This window comes from Podarcis vaucheri (genome assembly GCF_965113315.1).
Source record: "Podarcis vaucheri genome assembly, chromosome: 13".
NCBI lineage: Eukaryota > Metazoa > Chordata > Lepidosauria > Squamata > Lacertidae > Podarcis > Podarcis vaucheri.
The window spans coordinates 33418463-33440140 of record NC_138751.1 but is presented as its reverse complement, the minus strand read 5'-3'; the positions used below and the strand labels follow the sequence as shown (position 1 = coordinate 33440140).

Genomic DNA, 21678 nt, shown 5'->3' with positions numbered 1-21678 from the left:
TCCTGTACTGTCCACAGTTCTGTGATGCTCCCCCAATGTTATTGCTTCATTCTTGCTGTCTGAAGGGGTCCTCTTGAGCTATGGCGCAACAAAAGTAGGACCAAAAGGATCCCCAGAACAAGAAAAGTTACCGGATCTCAGCAGGAAGCTCTGAGACATGCACCGACTAGGTGTGAAATGTTTAAAAATCCATGATAATAATGTTACCAATCCAAAAGCCTGTCAAACCTATTTGTCAGAAGCACGGGGGGGGGGGGACAAATGTGTACACCTCTTTCAATTTGTCTTTAGCCTTCCGAAAAGAACAAGCCTCTGTTTCCAGCCATAGAGGGAACCTCCCCCTCCCCCTCCCATAAAGCTTAACTCTGAATTTAGCCAAACATTCTGGTCCCTGAATGTAAATTGCTTTTAATGATGTAAAAGCCAAGTCTCTATATCCAACCCATTACTCTGAGCCAGCTCCAGTACATTGCACAGTTATACATCTATTATATGAAGATTAATAATTATGTTGTGCATTACGCTGTTTACTGCATGGCTGTTGGATTGTATCCTCTTTTTTTCTTTTTCTTTTTTTGCAAAACACACAAGCCCCAATTACTCCTGTTTTCATTCAAGGCAAAACCTGAAGCCTACTCCTTATCTCATCTAGATATTATGGGGTGTATGTTTATAGGAGGGGAAGCTTTATATATTTAAAGGTTTTTGTGGATAGGGATAATAACCAACAAACAATATATAGAATGTTAGAGTGTTCCAAGCATCTAAAGACCCCTCTGGGGGTTTTTGAACAGAATAGTTCTGCTTTAGGTGGTTAAGTTTTAAAGTTTTTTTAAAGTAAAGACATGGATACATTTTTTCTGTCTGCTTAATAAAGAAAAGGGGGTTGGCTGTAATAGGGTTGCCATATTTTGAACAGCAAAAAAGAGGACACTACGACGGCCATTCAAAGCAAATATATGCAATTTGTCTGAAATTTTACCCCTGAAAATGAGGACATGTCCTGGAAAAAGAGGACAAATGGCAACCCTAGATGATAAAAAAAATTTGCTTGCTGTGGTTGGGGAAATTGTTAAAAATATAAATAAATCGCTTGGGAGGCATTCTTGAAAAGTCAGACTAGGCAGAACAGCTGTTACATAGAACTCCTCCCAATTAGAATTATTGGGCATTCATCCTGATTTGCCTGCACAAAGCTCACGTGAAGGTTGGACTATGTCCAGTCTTTACTGAGCATTCATTCTGATTGCTTGCGGTTATATGACTAACCATTCATCTTTATTTGCTTCCATCTTCCTTGTAATCATTGCTTCATCCCACACATTTTGGTGCATTTCCCTGCCACTTTCCTAACCTCAGAAAGACTGGCCATCATTGTTATAAGTGGATTGGTTGTGCTAGGGGGACAGAGTGCTTTAAAAACCACTTCAGCTGAACAAACCTAAATCTCCTGGTATGCATCCAAATCTCTCCTGCAAAATGGTCTGGAGGCTGCTAGAGGTTTTGCCCTTGCGTAGCTGTCTTTTCTTTAACAAATAGCCTCTTTCTCCCTCCCTCCCCCCTCTCTCTCTCTCTCTGTGTGTGTGTGTGCCCCCACTTTCATCCCATTGTGAGCAACAGTTGGGGTGGACAATTCTGATAGGGTTGATGGTGAGGGTAAGGGTAAGGGGTTTGTTATGTACTGAAGTTCTCACCCTGGGCCAGCAGGGGGATACTGCAGTTTTCACTCAGGTCCACATATGCAAATAAGGAATTGAAAGTGACGTTCAGTGATCGGATAGTTACAGAAAGTTGTTACTGTTGCGTTGTAGTGGAGCTCTATATAAGCAGGCTGGCTGAACCCTTCAGTTCAGTTCTGTTCTGGCCTGTGAATAAACAAGAGCTGTTTGAAGAATCGCTGTGTCATCTGATATGTTCACCCACAATTTAACAGGGTTAAAGCCCCCTTTCCTCCCACAGTCACCATGTCTGCTATTTTGGATTTGAAATGCCACTCAGGGGCTCTCTAGATGTCGTTTACATTGTGAACTCATGATGATATATGTGATCCCTCTTTCAGTACAGTTCTTGTTATTATTTATTAGTTTTCTGTGCCGCCCTTCATCTGAGGATCACAGGGGTGGTTTACAATATAAAAGCACAAAAATACATAACAAAGTACAGTCGTACCTCGGCTCCCGAATGCCTTGGGAGTCAAACGTTCCGGCTCCCAAACGATCAAAAACCGGAAGTGAGTGTTGTGGTTTGCAAACATTCTTTGGAACCCAAACGTCCAACGGGGCTTCCACGACTTCTGATTGGCTGCAGAAGCTTCCTGCAGCCAATCAGAAACTGTGCTTTGGAAGTCGAATGGACTTCCGGAACGGCTTCTGTTCGACTTCCAAGGTACGATTGCAAAACACAAAACCAATACTGCCTCACCCCAGTTTGAACGGCCATAGATTCTCGGCACATGCAAAGTTTTAATGGTGGGGCATACTGCTTTGTTGCTGATCTGTGCATGTGCTAGAACTTCCTGTTGAAAACCTGTAACCTTTTATATCACATAGGTTCCCGTTTATTTATTTTTTGTCCTGCTTTTGTTGCACTATGGTGCAAGAGTGCCCCAGATAGCAGTAATGTGACAACATCATTGGAGAAGCATTGCAGGACAACTAATAAAGTGGACTGAGGTGTGGATGGTTCTGTAGAAATTCACCACTGATGCTCTCTGATTGCATAAATGACATGTTGCAGAATTCATCGACAAGAAAAAAAGCAAGGAAAAAACATTAGTGTGGAGGGGCCTTTGGTTTTAAAATACTAACGCATTTAATGCAATGTGCATTTTGACCCCGAGTTCTCACGTATTCCCATGTATTCCTAATAAGGAGGGGTTGTTTGATTGAAGCCGAATGGCAGTTTTGCTACATCACAAGAGATGGAGTTCTAGAATGCAGAATGTAGCTGGGGAGAGTGGTTTTGACCTAATGTTGGGTATATCTCCTAGAAGTGGTGTGCTGTTGGTGCGGCCTTAAAATGTAGGATCTTGGGAGAAGCAGAGCCGTCAAAATATGAGCCTGGGATGACTTTTAAAGATTCTGGAACTAAGACAAGACTGTACCATGTGGATGGACATAATCTGACAGCTAGTTTTTTCCAGAGGGCTCTCTACTGGACTGAAGAAGCCTTCATAGAAGTTTCAGCTTTTTGCTGGGAGAGACGGTGTACAGAACAAGGTCTGTCTTCCCTCCCTTTGAAGACTAGGATGAAGAATCGATGGATCTGAAGGAGAAACCAGACAGGTGAGATTCTGTTTCAGGGGTGGTGGTACATATTGTGAAGACTACTGTGAAGACTACGATGCCCCTCTCCATCTCAAGAATATGGCCTTGGGTGTGAGAATGAGCATTGCCACTCTTCTCCAGCATTCTGCCCAATCAGATGCATATGGGGGGGACGTTTATCTATCCACTTTCTGCATACCTGTACTATGTGTAAATTTATAAACTTCCATCCTGTCACCTCTTACAAGTCTTTTCTCAAAGTTTTCTCATAGTGCGGTTGTACCCATTACGGCTGCTTTAGAGAGATAAATTAAACAGGTGCAAGATTCATGAGCATAGAGGTGAAATATTGAAGCTGCACCTTTGAATTTGAGGCTCTTGTGCAATTTTAAGAGAGCACAGGAGAAAAGAGTGGCAAGCCAAGCTAGCGATTAATGGAGCCCATGGTCGCCCAAATTATGGAATGAGGATAAAGGGCACTTCTGAACATGTGCCGAGTGCACAACCCTTTTGCCACCAGGTAGCCTACTAACTATACTTATACTGTATATCTGAAAATATACCCTAAACCACATCTCCATCCCTAGGACTGAATGCTGGTTGAAATCAAGCCCTCCCTCTTGACTTGTGAATGAGAAGCAGGTGGAATTATATTTTGATAGAGCCGGCTTCAGTTAGCATGAGAATAGCTTTAGAACCATTTTGCATACTCCTCTATCAATCCCCATAGGTAGTCAAATATCTGTTTTATTTATTGCATTTATATCTCACCTTCTTCTCCAAGGAGCTCAGGGTGGCGTACATAGTTTGGGGGACCGGAATATATATATTTTTGGGGGGGGAATGAAGGAATTCCTATGCCCCACAAATAACCCAGAGATGCATTTTAATTAAAAGGACACATTCTACTCATGTAAAAACACGCTGATTCCTGAACCGTCCACAGACCGGATTGAGAAGGTGATTGGGCCACATCCGGCCCGCGGGCCCTAGGTTGCCTACCCCTGCTCTTAACCATTAAACCATACTGGCTCTTACATAAAAGTAAGGCTTAATCTTGTCCAAATTGCACACTGTGGTTTAACTGGAGCCTGCATTGAATACCAGGCTTTTGCCTTGAAATGTGAAATTGTAATGAGGGTGCCCCGAGCATGTGCAGAATGCCTTCCCTTGTTATGTAGCAGTCATCACTTTAGCACAGCGAGAATTTGAGGAATTCCCAGTCACAAGGCAGGACTCCCAGAGTCTTTAACCCCTGCTGCTCTCACGCCGAGACGTTGGTGTGGATTAAATATATGTAATATTGCCTATTTCATATCTTTTGTTGTGGCTACTGAAAGCAGGTGCCATATTGCCTACTCTCAGCTTCCAAGTCTCGTTGCTGGCTGTGCTGCAGAAAAGATGCATCCATGTGATTTCTGCCTGTTAGGTACCTACGAATCAACAGTGCATCAATCCCTAGATAGGGCTGCCATATGTCTGGATTTTCCCGGGTGTGTGTGTGCAATTTCCAAAATGTGGAGCTTTGTCCTGGGTGTTAGGCAACTTTTGAGTCTTCCTAATCGGGTTGAATCCTGCCAACCTAGCAGTTCGAAAGCACGTCAAAGTGCAAATAGATAAATAGGTAGCACTCTGGCGGGAAGGTAAACAGTGTTTCCTTACGCTGCTCTGGTTCGCCAGAAGCAGCTTAGTCATGCTGGCCATATGACCTGGAAGCTGTACGCCGGCTCCCTTGGCCAATAAAGCGAGATGAGCGCCGCAACCCCAGAGTCGGCCACAACTGGACCTAATAGTCAGGGGTCCCTTTACCTTTAATCGGGTTGAAATATGGCAACCATATAGTAGGGAAAACATAACTATTGCAGGTAATGTGCCTTGGAAGAATGTATATATTACGTACTCAGAATATACTGTAGGTATATTTTTAAAAAGTAAAGTCCATCGAAAAATCGCGGGTTTTTGGCTCAAGAACTTTCGCGGAGGCCCTTTTTGAAGTATGGCAACCCTACTTTGGGGGGGGGTTAGTGTTAGGAAGGAGGGCGGGACTTTCCACGAATGGGGTGGGTCTAACCATGAGTCTGGCTGCATCGGCCGGAGAGCGCGGCTTGGGAACATCTGTTTGCATTCGAGCTTGAAAGGAACAGCTGGGACTGGGAGAAAGTGCGCAGGAGGCGGAGGGAGGAGCGTCTGCGCGCGCGCAGCGTAGAGAGGAGCCGCAGCCGCGGACGGGCTGGTCACATTGGAGAGCGCATCATCGGGCGCATCAGCGGAAAGGGAAGTCGGAGGGCGTGCACACCCACTGCTCGGGCGGGCCCCTAAGCGACCAGGCAAGCAAGCAAGCAAGCAAGCAAGCAAGCAAGCGAAAGCCTTGAGCTTTTTTGGACAGCCGATCTGGATACGGGGCCGGCCTCCCCGTCCAGCTTGCTTGGCGAGGCCCGCTCGCCTTTTGCTCCATGCAATGCACCGCCTCCCTTAGCGCGATGCAGCGGGCCGGAGGAGCAGCAGCGGCGGCGGCGGAGCCCGGAGGCGGCGGAGGCGGCGAGGCGGTTGCAGCGGCGGCGGCCTCGTACCGGGTCCTGAGCCGCTTGCTGGGCTACGGCGGGGCCGAGTCAGCCGCAGCCGGCTTGGCGCTCGGCGGAGCCGTCGGGGAAAGCTCCGCTGCCGTCGCCGGCGATCGTGGAAGGGCAGGCGGGCTCCGAGGCTCGCAGCTGCTGGTCTTCCGCCCCGGCGAAGCGGGAGAGCCGTCGGGGGTTTCCCCGTCCGCCTGCCTGCCCACGCCTTCGACGCCTCGGCCGCCCTCGGAGCTGCTGTGCGCCAGGCACCGGTGCGCTCTCCTAGACGCGCCGAAAGGCGAGCCTGGAGGGGGACGATGCTGGAGCGGAGCGGCTGGCGGCCTCCTCTTCCCCCCGGGGGCCGGCCTGGAGTTGCAGCTGGCCGCCTTGGGGCTACACCAGGCTCCCCCGACGGCCCCGGGAGGGCCGGGCAAGCCTCCCGGAGATTGCCCGTGCCTGAGCCTCTTGCCTCCGCCGCCTCTCGCCCCTCCGCCCACGATGCCCTTGTTGCCCCCGGGGGAAGAGACCAGCGACGCCCTGCTCGTGTTAGAAGCTCTCGGCCCCGACGAGGAAGACGAAGAGGAGGTGGAAGCGGCTGTCGGGCAGGCAGATACCTCCAGCCCGGTCGTCGCGGCGGGTAGCCGCTTCCAAGCACCCGCTGCTGCAACCACCACGACCCCGGGTTCTCCTCCACCACCACCTCCGGCAGGCCCGGTGCCCGCCGTCGGAGCCAACCGCCCGAGCTCCGCCGCCGCCCCCTCGAGGAAAGGCTCCTTGAAGATTCGCCTGAGCCGCCTTTTCCGCACCAAAAGCTGCAGCGGAGCGTCGTGCAACCCAACAACCCCCGCTGGTGCACGTCGGGCCGGGGAGAGGGAGCTGCTGCAAGCCGCAGCCCCCCGAGCCACCTCCGGCACGGCAGGGAGCCTCCCCGATGTGTCCCACCCTGGGTGTCGGGAGCAAGAGTCGGGCAGGTAAGAGGAAAGAATAGAGGGGGGTGAGGAGAGGAAAGCTCTCGGGATCTGGTAAGGGACCGTCTGTTGGAGGAGTATCCTGGGTGTCAAAGGCTGAGCCTGAGACTATGGATGTAACAGTGGATTCTCAGGTGCTTGTTTCCTGGCTATGGATTCAGGTAGGGAGTCTGTGAAGCAGGGGTGCCAACTTGAATAAAATATAAGCCCCACCCTGCATAATCGAACACATGGCTTGCTGCACCCACACCATTTGAATGACAATGCCCATCAACTTTGGGGGGTCCTGCTCCCTCCAATATTTTATTGGGGGGAGTGCAAAGGAAACTCATTCTCCAGGACTTGGGTCCTATGCTGTGAAGGATAGAGAATTTAGGTCTTGGCTTTTCTTGGAAAGCACCTCAAAAGAGAAGAGAGAATCTGTCCCCCCCCCCCAAATCAGTCTTCCTGGCTTCCACTTGGGATTAGGAGATTCCGCTTCCCACCCTTCTATCTGCAACCACCAATGGTTTTCATGCAGAAGGTTCCAAGTTCACCTGCTGCTCCATTCTTTTGACTGGAAAGAAACTTCTCTTGAGAGTCTGGAGAGCCACTGCCAGACATCTAGGTAGACCAATGTTCTGAGCTGGTATGATGCATCTTTGTGTTCTGTTAGACCTCCTAAGCCAGGCTTCCTCAAACTTGGCCCTCCAGATGTTTTGAGACTACAATTCCCATCATCCCTGACCACTGGTCCTGCTAGCTAGGGATCATGGGAGTTGTAGGCCAAAAACATCTGGAGTGCCAAGTTTGAGGAAGCCTGTCCTAAGCCCTGAATACCAAAGGAGGACTTCACTAGTGACTGTGGAGGCTGGAGTTCTCTGGTGGCGAAAGGCTAGAAGCTGTGAACTGTCTGGGAAGGCGTTCACACTTGATTCCCTTTTCCTCATGGAACAGGAGAGGCATCTCACTGGATTCTCTGAAGATTTGGAAGACCTTTGACTACAAAGGAACACCCTGGTGTTGGGCAGCTAGAGCAGGGGGAGCCAACATGGTGCCCACTGGATGTTGTGGACTACAACTCCCATCAGCTCCAATAGCTAGGGATGATGGGAGTTGTAGTCCACCACATCCAGAGGGGCACCACGTTCGTTACACACAATCTCTAGGCGAGGGGTAACTCGTAGTGGGGGAACCAGGAGATAAACAATGACTGGTGGGTTTTCTGTTTTTAATTGTCACTTGGCAACGTAACTAAAGGTGGCTTATCTGAGACCTAGTGTTGTGTTTTTCAGTTGTGGACTTTAAGGCTTTAAGGTTGAGGGAACTAAACATGGATTTTCTCTGTGAGGCATAGGAGTGCTTTTTTTAAAAAAGGCCTTTGCTAATTTCACTATCCTAAGGGGTTAAGAGTAAATACTCTTGTGTTCAGGTGTTGGATTAGTGGTTCACAGTGGCAGTATGGTGGATTCACCAGTTTTTGAGGCCTAGATGTTTCGATGGAGAAATCAGAGTTCAAGGAGCATTGCATAGTAGGATGAGACTGGCCTAGTTGTAATTTTTCAGTTACATTTAGTGATAGTTCTTTATAAATGATTATTAGTATTAGTATTAGTATTATTGATGCTGTAGCACAGGTGTACCCTCCAGACATTAATGAACCACATCTCCAATCAGCCCTAGCAAGCAAGGCCAATGGCTAGGGATGATGGGAGCTGTAGTTCAGTTGGTTCCCCACATCCGCTGTGCTGCAAAGCTTTCTTAGTATAATTTATTATTTTTATCCTTAAAGCAATATAGAGGCTAATGGACTCTTCTGGGCATACGGCAGAGCATATAACCCTGAGGTTCACGAACCAGTTCTCAACTTTGTAGGTTACAGCTGGTGATTAGTATAAATTCTCTTTGGTCTGTTCTTTCACGGCTCAGTGGTAGAAGATGTGCTTTCCATTCAAAAGTTCCCAGGCATCTCCAGTAAATGGTGCTGGTGGAAAAGGGCATGGAAGGGCCTCTTTGCCTGACACCTGCCAGTCACAGGTGTGTGTGTGTGTTTATTTCTTACAAATATTTTACACCCTGCCTTTCAGAATACAAAGCCTTCTGAGGCAGCTTACGAGAAGTATTAACTACCACTACTTTTTGTTTTTAAGGCCCATGGGTGTGAAAATGGGTGTGAGTAAGACAGCAAGCAGGGATGGTAGAGTGGAAAGTCCCTTAATTATTTGTTTTACTTATAAAGCCATTCCTATTCCAATGGAAACTGGAGTTGGCTAGATTCCTGGGTTTGTATCTCTACTTAGACTTGAAGTTTGCCACTCACTCTTAGCTAGTCCTTGCTGAGGGGATTGGCTTGTGTCTGGTTCGTACCAATTCAGATTGTGTATGAGGTGTTGCATGATGGACTCCTCCTCCTCAACAACAATGCCAAAATGCTGGTTTTCTTTATGGAGGAATTGCATGTGTTCATGGAGGAATATTCCACCATGTTGACCCCTCCTTCCATGCTGTGTGGTTCAGCCCAGGTACAGATTTGTCATCTCTGTGAGGACTGGGCCATTGCACCTCCTGCTTCATAGGGGTATTGTGAATATAAAATGGGGACAGGAGGGGGTCAGGTATCCCGAACCTTTTGGTAGAAGGGTGAGAGAAAAACGAAATCAGTATAGCAATATGAAGAAGACACGTTTTTGGACTAATGCTCCAGAGGGAATTGTGCGAAGAAAGAACATTGTATGTCTTTGAGATAGAGTTGAAGAGACTTGGGAAGGATATTTTGTTGAGTAAATTGGGTTTATGCCACCCTCCACACTCTCTAGAGGGGTAGGATCTCACTCTTTGGGGGTCTTCATGGACAGCCACCTCTTGTGTATGGTGTAGCTCTAGATTCCCTGCGTTGAAAAGGGATTACCGGGCCTACAAGGCCTCTTCCAATTCTGGCCACATCTACATTTGAAACAAATGCAAAGAATCCTGGGAGCTGTAGTTTAAAGGTACCAGGAATTGTAGCTCTGTGGTGGGTAGCCACAGTTCCCAGGATTCCTTGAGGGGGAATTCATATGGATGTGATCTCTAATTCCAGGCATAGTTGGCATGGATGGGTTCCATTTTGGTTCAAGGGGTGACTGGCTTTCACCTCTGAAGTGTGAGAAAATTCCCACCCAAAGTAAGATAGGATCCCCCCCCCCCCGGGCTGGACTTTGTTTCTGTCAAGTTATCTATTGCTCTCGCTTACAAAATGTGGCTTGAGTTATCTATGGATGTTCCCCCCACAAAGCATTTATGTAATTTTTCTCTGCTCTGCGCTTAATTATGGGTTTCTGAACTTCAAAGGTTAATGACGAAAGAAGGGTCCGAGAGTCCGAAAGGAAAATGCTCCTGTCCCGTGTTAACAGCAGACTTTTTTTCTTTTTAGGGGTTGAGAATGGGGCTCAAAACCCAGAGATAACTCCAACCCAACACAAGCAGACTTGAAAATAGCCGCGTTCTATAGAATTGATTTCACTTGCCCACATATAAAGAAGTTCTTATACTTTTGGAGGAGCTTATCTCATCTTCCTCCAGGATGTTTATGAATCACAGTTGTGTCTCAGGGCACAAAAATACCTTGTGATCTTTGCCCAGAGGTGCAACGAGGATGCTTTACCAACTAAAAAAGAGTTGGCTGACCAAACTGATGCCAAAATGGCAAAACGTAACGGGTATAACAAGAAACCAAGAGGGGACAAAGTTAATTAAATAGTGGTTAACATTTGTGGTAATACAGTGGTACCTCGCAAGACGAATGCCTCGCAAGACAAAAAACTCGCTAGACGAAAGGTTTTTCCATTTTCGATTTGCCTCGCAAGACGAATTTCACCTATGGGCTTGCTTCGCAAGACGAAAACGTCTCGCGACTTTGTTTCCTTTGTCTAAAAACAAAGACATGTTTTGTTTATAAAGTTAATTTATTTTCCCTTCAATTTTTGAACTGCTCTTTACAGTATGTGTGACTTTAAAGAGCAGTTAATAAACTGTTGTTGTACCAAATTTGGCTTTGTTTGGACTTTTTTTGACCATAGGAACGCATTAATTGATTTTCAATGCATTCCTATGGGATTTCGTGATTCGCAAGACGAAAAATTCGCTAGACGACAAAACTTGCGGAACGAATTAATTTCGTCTTGCGGGGCACCACTGTACCTGAAAAATCATGGCATGCAAGCAAGTGCCTTGGTAGGGTTAACTTAAATTGATTTACCGTAAATTATCATCAAAGATAAACTGCAGAATAGCTTAAAAATGGAGTGAAGTGGAAAATGCTTTGTTAAAAATTTAAATAAGACAAGACACCACAAAAGGTGGCAAGGGAAGTCTATTATGTATTGGAACCATGTGATTGTAAGGTGTGTATTTGTAAATTTTTGAAAACTGAGTATGTGTGTATGTATGTATGTATGTATGTATGTATGTAGATAGATATATAGATATATATGTGTGAGTGTGTGTGTGTGTCTATATATTATATAACACCTTTTCATCTTAAGGCATGTCAGTTACCTCATATACACCACAACTTTAAAACAAACACTCCTACAGGAAAAATTCTGGGAATTGTAGTTTAAGGTTGCTGGGAATTGTAACTCTGTGAGGAGTAAACAACCCTTTCCAGGTTCTTTGGGGCTGCCTGTGTGCTTTAAATTTATGGTGCGTACTGGAATAATTTGTGGTGTGTGTGCACTGTGGTCTACACTTCTGTTCCAGAGTTTGATTTTTGCTGCTGGGAGAAGAAGGTGGACTAAATTACTACCGATTTGTCAGCATGGCCCCTTGGAAAATTGGCTACTTAAAAATGTGTGATAGAATATGGTTTCCTGTTAACGAACGCTGACATAATTTGTGGCGTCCAGCCACATTTTCTGTTCGTGGTTTCTGGGCCCAGAAAATGGAGTACCATTGCAAATGTCCCTTGCTCCGCCCCCCGCCCCCTATGCACAGTTAAAAGTTAGATTTGGCGGGGGAGGGGTGCACTTTCAAATTAAGCACACCTGTGCAATGGCTGAACTGATGGTACAGTCAGTGGGGGTAAAAAAAGGATAGAACCTCTTCACTCACACTTGGCTGTGGTTAAATATGGGGAAGGGGTGTGTTTATTAGGACTGGGCGATATATCATCCAAAACTGGTTTGAAGTCCATATTGTGATAATTGGTTTCATAATTTTTAACTTTGCAATATATTTCAGATTATGGTGTGTGTGTACTATGCAGAAATTATGATTCAGGAAAAAACCATGAAGCCAGCCAATGCCTCTACATAGCTCCATCCTTATTTCGGACATCATGATGTATCAGTATATTGCCATGTCTAGCTGGTGATATATCATAATGCTGAAAGCCAGATACGACCCAGCCCTTATGTGTATATCTGTGTATAGAGTGGGACGTGGGTGGCGCTGTGGGTTAAACCACAGAGCGTAGGGTTTGCTGATCGGAAGGTTGGCGGTTTGAATCCCCGCAACAGGGTGAGCTCCTGTTGCTCGGTCCCTGCTCCTGCCAACCTAGCAGTTCGAAAGCATGTCAAAGTGCAAGTAGATAAATAGGTACCACTCTGGTGGGAAGGTAAACAGCATTTCCGTGTGCTGCTCTGGTTCGCCAGAAGCGGCTTAGTCATGCTGGTCACGTGACCTGGAAGCTGTACACCGGCTCCCTCGGCCAATATAGCGAGATGAGCGCCGCAACCCCAGAGTCGTCTGCGACTGGACCTAATGGTCAGGGGTTCCTTTACCTTTATGTATAGAGTGGGAAAGGATGTCAGTTTAGTTTAAAGCAGCCAAAGCCACTCTCACCAATAATAGCGACAATAGAAATTGACCGTGAAAAACAAATGTGTTTGTTTTTTTAATGTCATAAAAGTAGTTTGAAAAATCCAAGCATAAAGGGGGCAGAAGCAGTAGAACAAGAGCAGGTTGATGTTTCATGAGCAAGCAAGCGTCATTGATTTAATTTATTTTCTGCCCTTCTAACATCTTTAAGACAGAAATCCGGTTGACTCTGTAAAGTGACCACAACTTCTAAGGGAAACCTTACTGGGGTTCTAATGCCCCTGAAGAATGCCAGTCTTTCACCTTGGATACTAGCGATTCCCCAAATCGCTTCTAGTTAGATTGAGTTTAATAACTGCCACCACGAGGTCTAGAAGCTTCATTGCATCTTAATTCTTAATGATGGGGGCTTAGAAGCCAGATGACGGCGCAGCCTTCTGATAGCTGAGGCATGCAATATTTTTTTCCCTGAATTAAAGCCAGGAGCCTGCTTCATTCTCCCAGGTGGAAAGTTATATTTAAGGTGTGTTTTAGAGTAAAACCTCAAACTCCCTAGATCAGCATCACAGGCTGAATGAACAGAATGATTGGGTTTGTCTTATTTACTTAAAATATTTTCACCCTGGCTCCCCTACCCTTTTTGAGGCAGCTTATGAGTTAACAATGCAGCACGATACCATTCATGCCTACTTGGAAGTAAGCCTCATTGAGCCAAATGACACTGCCAGGTAAATGTGAATAGGAATGCAGCCCTATGAGGTTGCAAACCAGCCTGTGTTGAAATAGTGTCCTTGTTGCAGCTACCCTCTCCCTATGCTCCTTATAATCAGAGGATATAATTCAAAAGCAGAGTTTTTGGATCTCTTGAGGCAGCATTCGTGGGTAGAAGGATGGAGCCTCTGAGAGGTGAACAGACACCCAGCATTGTCTTATTTACAGGCTCATCTGTCCGTCTTTTTTATAGAAAACAGAGATTGATGCGAACGCAAAGTGCCTTTTCTCCAGTTGCTTTCGGTCCCCTCTTCACGGGTGAGTGTCAAGCTTGATTTCTTTCTCCTTTTCCCTTGAAGGAAGTGCTTGTGGTTTTATTATTCTGTGCATGTATAATATGTTGCTGTGGGTCTTTAAACCTAAGAATAGTACCACTTTTATTTTATTTTTAAAAAACCCATAACTAGCTTTGGAGTGATTCTGCCTTTTTTGGGGGAGGGGAAACTGGTGCTGTGCCCCTTCCCACTCTGCTTGCCCACCCCCATGCCATTCCACCCCCCTTTGCAATCCAGGTTTGTGTTGAGGCACTACAAATCCTCCGAAGGGGGCTGCGTGATGACATCCTTACATTTTTATTATATCTCAGTGTAAGCATTAAAAAAATACTTTGTGCACATATGTGTCTGTGCGTGATATGTAATAAAACATATATTTGCAAACAACATGGCAGGATGAGACTACTCCTGGAGCCCAGCCTCCCTCATCCCAGCCGGCATAACCAATGACCATGGATGATGGGAGTTGCAATTTAGCAACATCTGGGGACCCAGGATGGGGAAAGGCTGCTTCAGAGAGTCCTTCCTCTTGCATTCTGGGGAGAGGGGTGGCAGCAGAAAACACTTAGTAAATCAGAGAGTGTCCAGTTGCTCCAGCTTTACCCAGGATACTCTAAAATTCACCACAATCAGTAAGTATCCTTTATTCCTGATTAGAGTAGATCAGTCCCTTGTGGATTAAAGGACTTTATCAGGGTGCAAACAACTCTGCCAGCAACTCACCTATATATAACAGCCCTAGGCTTTTTTAGGAGGAAGGGCTGAAAGGAAATTTAATAAATAAATACACTAACCCTCTGGCTGAGTTGGGTTTAATCTCAGCAACTAGATTGAGAGGACAAAAGCATTAGAGTGGTGCTAGGAAAATTTACATTGGCTCACCCAGATCAGAGAATATTATTATTATTATTATTATTATTATTATTATTATTATTAGCTTTAAAAGGTTAGTGGTTAAAAAAATAAACCCACAAAATCAGAGACCACAAAGTTGCATCTAAGGAAACGCAGAGCGCAAAATGTTGATTCTAACCTCTGGCAGTTCCCTACTTGGTGTAACAGCAATTAGGTTGCAGTTCAGCGTAACTATGGAGGACCTGAAGGAAAAGGCAGTGCTTTGGAGTCAAGACACCGAAAGTGTCTCTCCGCCCTTGTGGCAGAGGATGCATTTGAGAAACTAGGGAGCGGAGGGTCTGACTCCATTCCATAAACCTTCTAGCAAAAGGAGGGCAAGCCTACGCGATCAATGGCTTGTTGCGTTCAATGGAGCTTACTCCAAAGTTGCAATAGGAAGCGTGGCTTTGACTTCAACGCTAGAGAATAACTTGATTCATTTCCTGGTTTCAAATATAGGTCAGGGCAAGTTTATGCTCGTCTTATCCATTGCGTATTGTTTGGGGTGGGGAGATCATCACCAGGTGTATTACGCGCTGTTACTCATGGGTGGCCCATTCAGATACACACCATCAGATGGTGATCGTTAATTTCTGTCATTAACATTCCAGGGATATAGGGTTGCTTTCCATGCAAGTCTTACTCAGAGCAGACCCGTTGAAATTAATAGACATGACTAACTTGGGGACCATTAATTTCAGTGGGTCTGCTCTGGTTAGCACCTAGCTGAATGCAGGTTGTGGTTTCTACATTTGCTGTATTTAGACGGTGCACAGATTAAGCTCTTCAATTTAAAGGGTGTGTGTTTTGGGGAGGCATTTCTGTGTTGTTCGACGTCATCCCTCTTTGAGGTGTCTAGAAATCTTCTGAATTTGACAAGTCATGAAGGAGAGCTGGGTGCAGTTGCTTACTGGCAAGGGAAAAGGCACTCTGCGCATGTTTATATTCAGCTGCATCAGATGATCGCAGGCCTGGCAGTGAAAAGTACCTCCTGGGGATTGGGTGCTGGTTTGAATGCAAGTCCCTGGGATGCTGTTGGTTCTAATATCTACTTTTCCCACATCTTCCTAGGTGAGACAGTGTCTTTGGTTGATGTCGACATCTCCCAGCGCGGTCTGACGTCCCCACACCCTCCGACGCCGCCACCTCCCCCACGGCGAAGCCTCAGCCTTTTGGGTACTGCTTGTCTCCTGAACTACCTTTTGCGAAACTGCACATTTCGCCCAGAGTCCTTCCTCCCTCCCTCGCCCCCCAGAATAGGCCCTGCCCCATCTTTTCCATCTGCTGCTTTGTAATGATCTTTTTCAGTGAACGGAAGGAAGCCTCTTAAAACCCATTTGGTGTGTAGCACTTCACAGCCTTCAGGTTTTTGTTCTCAGAGAAGCCGCCTTGTGTCATCTTCTGTGCTCTCTTCCTCCCCCTCATCCCCAAATCCTGCGCAGCACAACCAAAACCGGAGCCAAGAAGTTAAATTCAGCAGCCTTTATGCATTATGCAAAGTTGCATGTTTGTTTTGCATAATTTCGCTGCTTTTGCTACCCATGGTGGAAGGGTAAAGAGTCAAATAGGTCACACTGATCTTTTCCCCTTCACTCCTGGAATTCCTGTTCATACCCTTTTTGGCTTTTGAGATACTGCTTTGTGTTGCCCCCCGCCCCCTGTGTTTGTTTTCTTTAAAAAAACAAACCCACGTATTTACATAGTTACAACGTCCAGAAGCTGGCTTGCTTTCTAAAAAGAAAAGGATAACTGAGATTCTTGAGACGGATCATTTGTGTGCATACTTGCAAACAAGTCCTTATATAATTATAAAATAGTGCAGCAATAGAACTGCTGGCACATTTGCAAAGCTAAGCAGGGTCCAGTATGGTTTCGCATTGGATGGGAGGCTGCGTGTTGAAATTCCTGCATTTCAGGAGGTTTGGACTTGATGACTCCCGGGGTCCCTTCCAACTCTTATGATTCTTTGATCAGAGATGGGGAGCCTGTGGCCCTCCAAATGTTGCTGGACTCCAGCTCCCATCAGCTCCAGCCAGCAAGCGTGGTCAGGGATGGTGGGAGCTCTCTTAGCCCTGCTAGATTTAAGCATACAAAGCTGCCTGCACCTGCCCATTTTGTTCCATCTAGCTCAGGAACTTTGGCAGCATTTATTATATGTGCAGCCTTAAATTCAATTTCCTTTCTAATGCTCAGAAGCAGTTGTGTCTCTTTGAATGGACTCCTATCCCCGCACTTGCGCCAACCTCTCGTTTTATGTTGGGCATCAGCTCTTCCCCTTGAACAGCTGGAAATGCACTTGGATTCTGCCGCCCTTTAGGATGAATGAACTTCCTGCATCGCGCTTTATGCGCTCCTTTTGTGCGTGGGAGGCTGGCGACAAGAGAGGGCTGGCGCTTTAACAAAGGAGATGGTACAAAGTGCATAGAAAACTAGTTGCTGCAGAAAGTTTTAGGCTAGATCAGGGTTTCCCAAACTTGGGTCTCCAGCTGTTCTTGGACTACAACTCTCATCCTCCCTAGGTAGCAGGACAAGCCGTCAGGGATGATGGGAATTGTAGTAAAAAATAAAAACAAACCACAGCTGGAGACCCAAGTTTGGGAAACCCTGAAGTAGGTGTTACAAGAGATATGGAGTCTCTCATCACTTGCTGCTGCAGGTAGGACTATGGGCAGCATGGTATCATGTCAGTGTTACAATAAAGCAGGGACCTTTCACATTCCTTCCTGGTTGTGGGTGAGGCCAGAATGCACAGGGTGCAATGTTGTGTTCTAGCCACACAAGCCAGAAATTTCTACGCGTGTGTGCACACGCATATCTCTCCCATCTTCCGCCCAAGCAAGCAGCAGTAGATAATATCCCAGGTCAAGGGCACTTTCCAGCCTGGCAAAAGCAGTCAAGGAAGGGGAAGAGCAGGCCAGTGGTGAAGGAAGTAGTTTGGAGAGGGCCCCGAGGGGCCAGATGCACAGCTGTGTTTGGCTCCTGTGCCTGAAGTTTCCTGCTATATAAAGCCAGGCAGAGTGGCAGCATTGCCAGCGTCTAAAGCGGGGGGGGGGGGAGAGACTTGTGGTCCTCCAGATGCCAGGGATAATGCAACATCTGGAGGGATGTTGAAATGAAGCCCTTTTTCGGGGGAACACTGAGTCAGGCCTGTTTGGCACGTCTTCCACCTTTGCAAATGGAATCAGCCAACTGTGGGTTATGGCTTGGCAGGTGCTTGTGGGCTCCTGCTCCCTGTTTTGCAGTCACAGACAAAGCCAGGAAGTTTCGCTGATCCCTTGGTGGGCATGTCTGGTGGGCTGTGCTGGCGTGGCTGAACCTTCCAAGCTGTCACACCTGCTTTCTATAAAATATAGCTATTCTATTTAAAAAAACAACACCCACCAACCCACCTTCAGCATTTCTCAGATTTAAACGGATTCCTTGGTGCAGCGATAAAATTGCCTGCACATTTGCAAAGCTAAGCAGGGTTTGGTATGGTTTCAAATTGGATGAGGGACTGCAATCTGAGATTCCTGCATTTCAGGGGGGTTGGCTAGATTACCCTTGGGGTCCCTCCTGCCTCTGATTCTATGATCATGTTAAGATCTGGTCTTTTGAAGGATTTTGCACCCCGCAAGTTAATATATGAACTTTTGCCTCTTCAGCGACACCAGTGTGTGTGTGTGTGTATGTGTGCATACACGTTCGGACACCTTTGTGCCTATGAGAAGTGATTGCTCACATTATTAAATGGTGATAAAAAATCCCAGAAATAAATGGCTTACGGGCAACCATATTGACAGATGGGTAAGAGACCATCAGAAGATGAAGTATTTCAGCACCTGAAGTTGTTTCCCTCCCCACCCACCCAAGGAAACTTTTTCTGAAAGGGTAGCTTTTCAACTTAGATACCCAAGATAGCCAACACTTTACAATCTGTGCATGCCACAAATAAGTATGGATAAACCTTTGCTAAGCATGTGTCTTCACGCTTTTTTTTATTGATGTAGAAGACTCTCAAGGTGAAGGTTTGGGTCTTGGAGAAGGTGAAGCTAATGCGAGCCTGTCTTACACCCATTTGAGTTTTTCTTAGTTCCTGGACATTTCAATTATTTTTTATGTTCTTCTTCTAGACGATATCAGTGGGACACTGCCTACATCTGTCTTAGTGGGTCCGATGGGGTCTTCGTCCCTCCAGTCTTTTCCTCTGCCTCCGCCGCCTCCGCCGCACGCCCCGGGTCAGTTTAGCTTTGATCCTCGTGGTTTCCAAAAAATTCCGCTGTAAATTTCCGCCTCCCCTCCCTGGAGCTGGGCTTTCCATTTGAATTATCGGATTTTTGGACTCAAGGCGGTGTGCAAGAAACAGAATAGTACGCAAAAAAATTCCATGGCACTGCACCCCTTCTCTTGGTCAGGCTGGAGATGCCAGGCCATGTGTACAGAATTCAGCTGAAACCCTCTCCTCCTGGCCCCCTTTCAAGACTCCTGACAAATTTTGCCTTGCTCCTATTAGCTACTATGGGATGGTCTGGAGCAGAATTTTGCAGATACTTTAACTTTCAAATGATTGGAGTAATTGAATATACGGTAGAGTCGTGGGCGTTCTGGGTTGCTATTTTTAACCAGAGCTGCTGCTGTCAGCATTGTTGGTCCTTGGTGCCATGAATTTGACTTGCTGGTAGTGAACTTGCCTGCACTGTCCTGACACTGGTGTAACGGGTGTCTGGAATTGGAGGGGGGGAGCACCACCTTAGCTGTGCTCTGCCTTCCTCTTTGCTCTCCCATAGAAGTGAGTGGTGGCTCTATAATGCTGCTGTTGCACAGTGAGCCAGCAGTGATACTCATAACCAGTGAAGCTGCTGTACTGGTGGACAGGGCAGCTAAGGGGAGGCAGGGTCAACTGGTTTTCTTCCCATTTTCCTCCCTTGCAAAAATCAAAAAATAGAGCAGATACCTAAGCATGCTTCTTGGACCAGAGCGTCAGAGGAGAAAACTTTGGCCCCTGGAAGTCTTGCATTTCTAGGAGTCCACGTCAAATATCCCTGTAATTTTTAAGCTGGTCATGCCAAAAGTGGTGGGCAGAAAAGCCTCTGGAACAGAGCTTTCTGAACTTTTCATGCTGATCACACACTTTTTAGACATGCATTATTTTGTGACACAGTAACTCAGTTTTGCATCATTTTGAGACACAGTAATTCAGTTTAAAGGGACGCAGGTGGCGCTGTGGATTAAACCACAGTGCCTAGGACTTACCGATCAGAAGGTTGGCAGTTCGAATCCCCGCGACAGGGTGAGCTCCTGTTGCTCGGTCCTTGATCCTGCCAACCTAGCAGTTCGAAAGCACGTCAAAGTGCAAGTAGATAAATAGGTACCACTCCAGTGGGAAGGTAAACGGCATTTCCGTGTGCTGCTCTGGTTCGCCAGAAGCGGCTTAGTCATGCTGGCCACATGACCTGGAAGCTGCATGCCGGCTCCCTTGGCCAATAAAGCGAGATGAGCACCGCAACCCCAGAGTCGGTCACGACTGGAACTAATGGTCAGGGGTCCCTTTACCTTTAATTCAGTTTAACTCGCAAACCGGAGGTTAAACTAACCGCTTTCCAGCCCCGGAAGGAGCATGGGGAGTGCTTGCCCGGCACAATTACACACTGCAGCTGACACACACATGTCGCGACACACGGCTCTGCTCTAGAAAAGTTTCTGAATGAACATGACTCAGTGGGATGGTGGGGCATGGGAAGGCTGAGTTACAGGTTTGGATTTTGGGGTGCAGAAAAAAATAACAGTGGGACTCTGCCCCACATTGCCCAGTATAACCTGCCTTGCCGAGTGGTATAACTCAAACAGTATCTCAACCAAAACCAGCAAGCACATTTACTAAACATAATTAGAACCTGCCATTCCCCTTATCAGCGACCTCCTTAAACCAAGGAGTTTCTTGCTACCCACGTAATACAGAATTGCTTCGGAATCAAACGGGTTTCCACTGAGATTTCCCACTAAAGGTGGCCCCAAAAGTATATGACTTTGCTGCCCCTTGTGGCCAAGCAAGGCTGTACAGTATTTAGAATTCCTCCCTCTGTTAGTGACTTTCTTTTATCTAGTGACTTAAACCTCCCAAGATATAGGCACTTTATTACCCCTATAAGTTCCTTGAGAGAGACTGGGTTAAAATTTATTGAACTGAGCTATATTTGAAGGCAGCCTTGGCAACAGCTCCACATCTCTGGAGCTCTTTTTCCTGGATGGAATAAATTAGACCCTGCTTTTCACCATCCGGGTCTCAAAACCAGTTTACAAAATAAAAGTGTAAAATATACGACACGCATGAAACATTGGAGGAATGTAACATCAGAGGAACATTTGCAGTGCCAGAGCCTCCTGGAATAAAACTGTTCTAACCAAGCAACGAGGATTCCTGTCTGATTTATACTAGGAAGGGATTGCCAGTTTGTGTACCTGATGTGGTTTAAGGTGTTCATCTTTAGATGAGTTGAGGCTATGGAATGGTTCGTTTTAGCAAAGGCATGTTTTCCGCCTCCTCGTTTTTAAAAAGACAAGGGTCATACAGTGGCTTGTTTAAAACTGCCCAGTTAAATTAATAGCCAGAAACAAAGTAGGAAGTCAGCAGAAGCACTATTAAGAGCTGTTCCCTCTGTTGGGGCAATGATGCTGTGTGTGTCTAGAGTGGGGTTGCCATATTTCAAGAAGTAAATATCTGGAAAGTTGTTGAGGTTTTTGTGTGTGTGCAGTTGCTCCCCAATACAGAGCCTGACCCCAAGCCACCCATGCCCCAGATTGCCAGGTTTCCCCTCCAAAACAAGACATGTCAACCCTAAAGCAGTGTTTCCCACACTTGGGTCTCCAGGTGTTTTTATGGGACTACAGTTCCCATGATCCCTGATCACTTGTCCTGCTAGCTAGGGATGATGGGAGTTGTAGTCCAACAACAACTGGAGACTCAAGTTTGGGAGACCCTGGTCTAGAGACTTGCTTTCCCCAACTGGGAGTGTCCAGTGTCTAGCTTCTGTGTCGCCCCTCCTTTCCCCAGCCCCACCACAGCTTCTGCTTCTTGTGTGGTTCAGCCTCACTCCATCCTTCTGAGACCTGTGGCTGGTTCCTCTTTCTTCTGTCCCCCTGCGTGAAGTGAGATCTCAGTCAGGGAACTAATTAGGGATTTAGCCTGCAGTGGCAC

General features: G+C 46.5%; 1 protein-coding gene across 2 annotated transcripts in view; it reads left to right on the top strand.

The window, feature by feature from the left end:
* The first annotated feature begins 5512 nt into the window (after positions 1–5512).
* Positions 5513–21678, top strand: part of SOCS7 (suppressor of cytokine signaling 7) — a 33112-nt gene continuing 16946 nt past the window's right edge. Inside the window, exons 1-4 of one of the 2 annotated variants that reach the window (XM_082197257.1) lie at positions 5513–6789; positions 13529–13593; positions 15576–15680; positions 18617–18721. In XM_082197257.1, the coding sequence (XP_082053383.1) occupies positions 5720–6789; positions 13529–13593; positions 15576–15680; positions 18617–18721 (1345 nt within the window). In that variant the 5' untranslated portion in view covers positions 5513–5719. The remainder of the gene's footprint in view (positions 6790–13528; positions 13594–15575; positions 15681–18616; positions 18722–21678) is intronic. The other variant, XM_082197258.1, reaches the window with a different exon arrangement.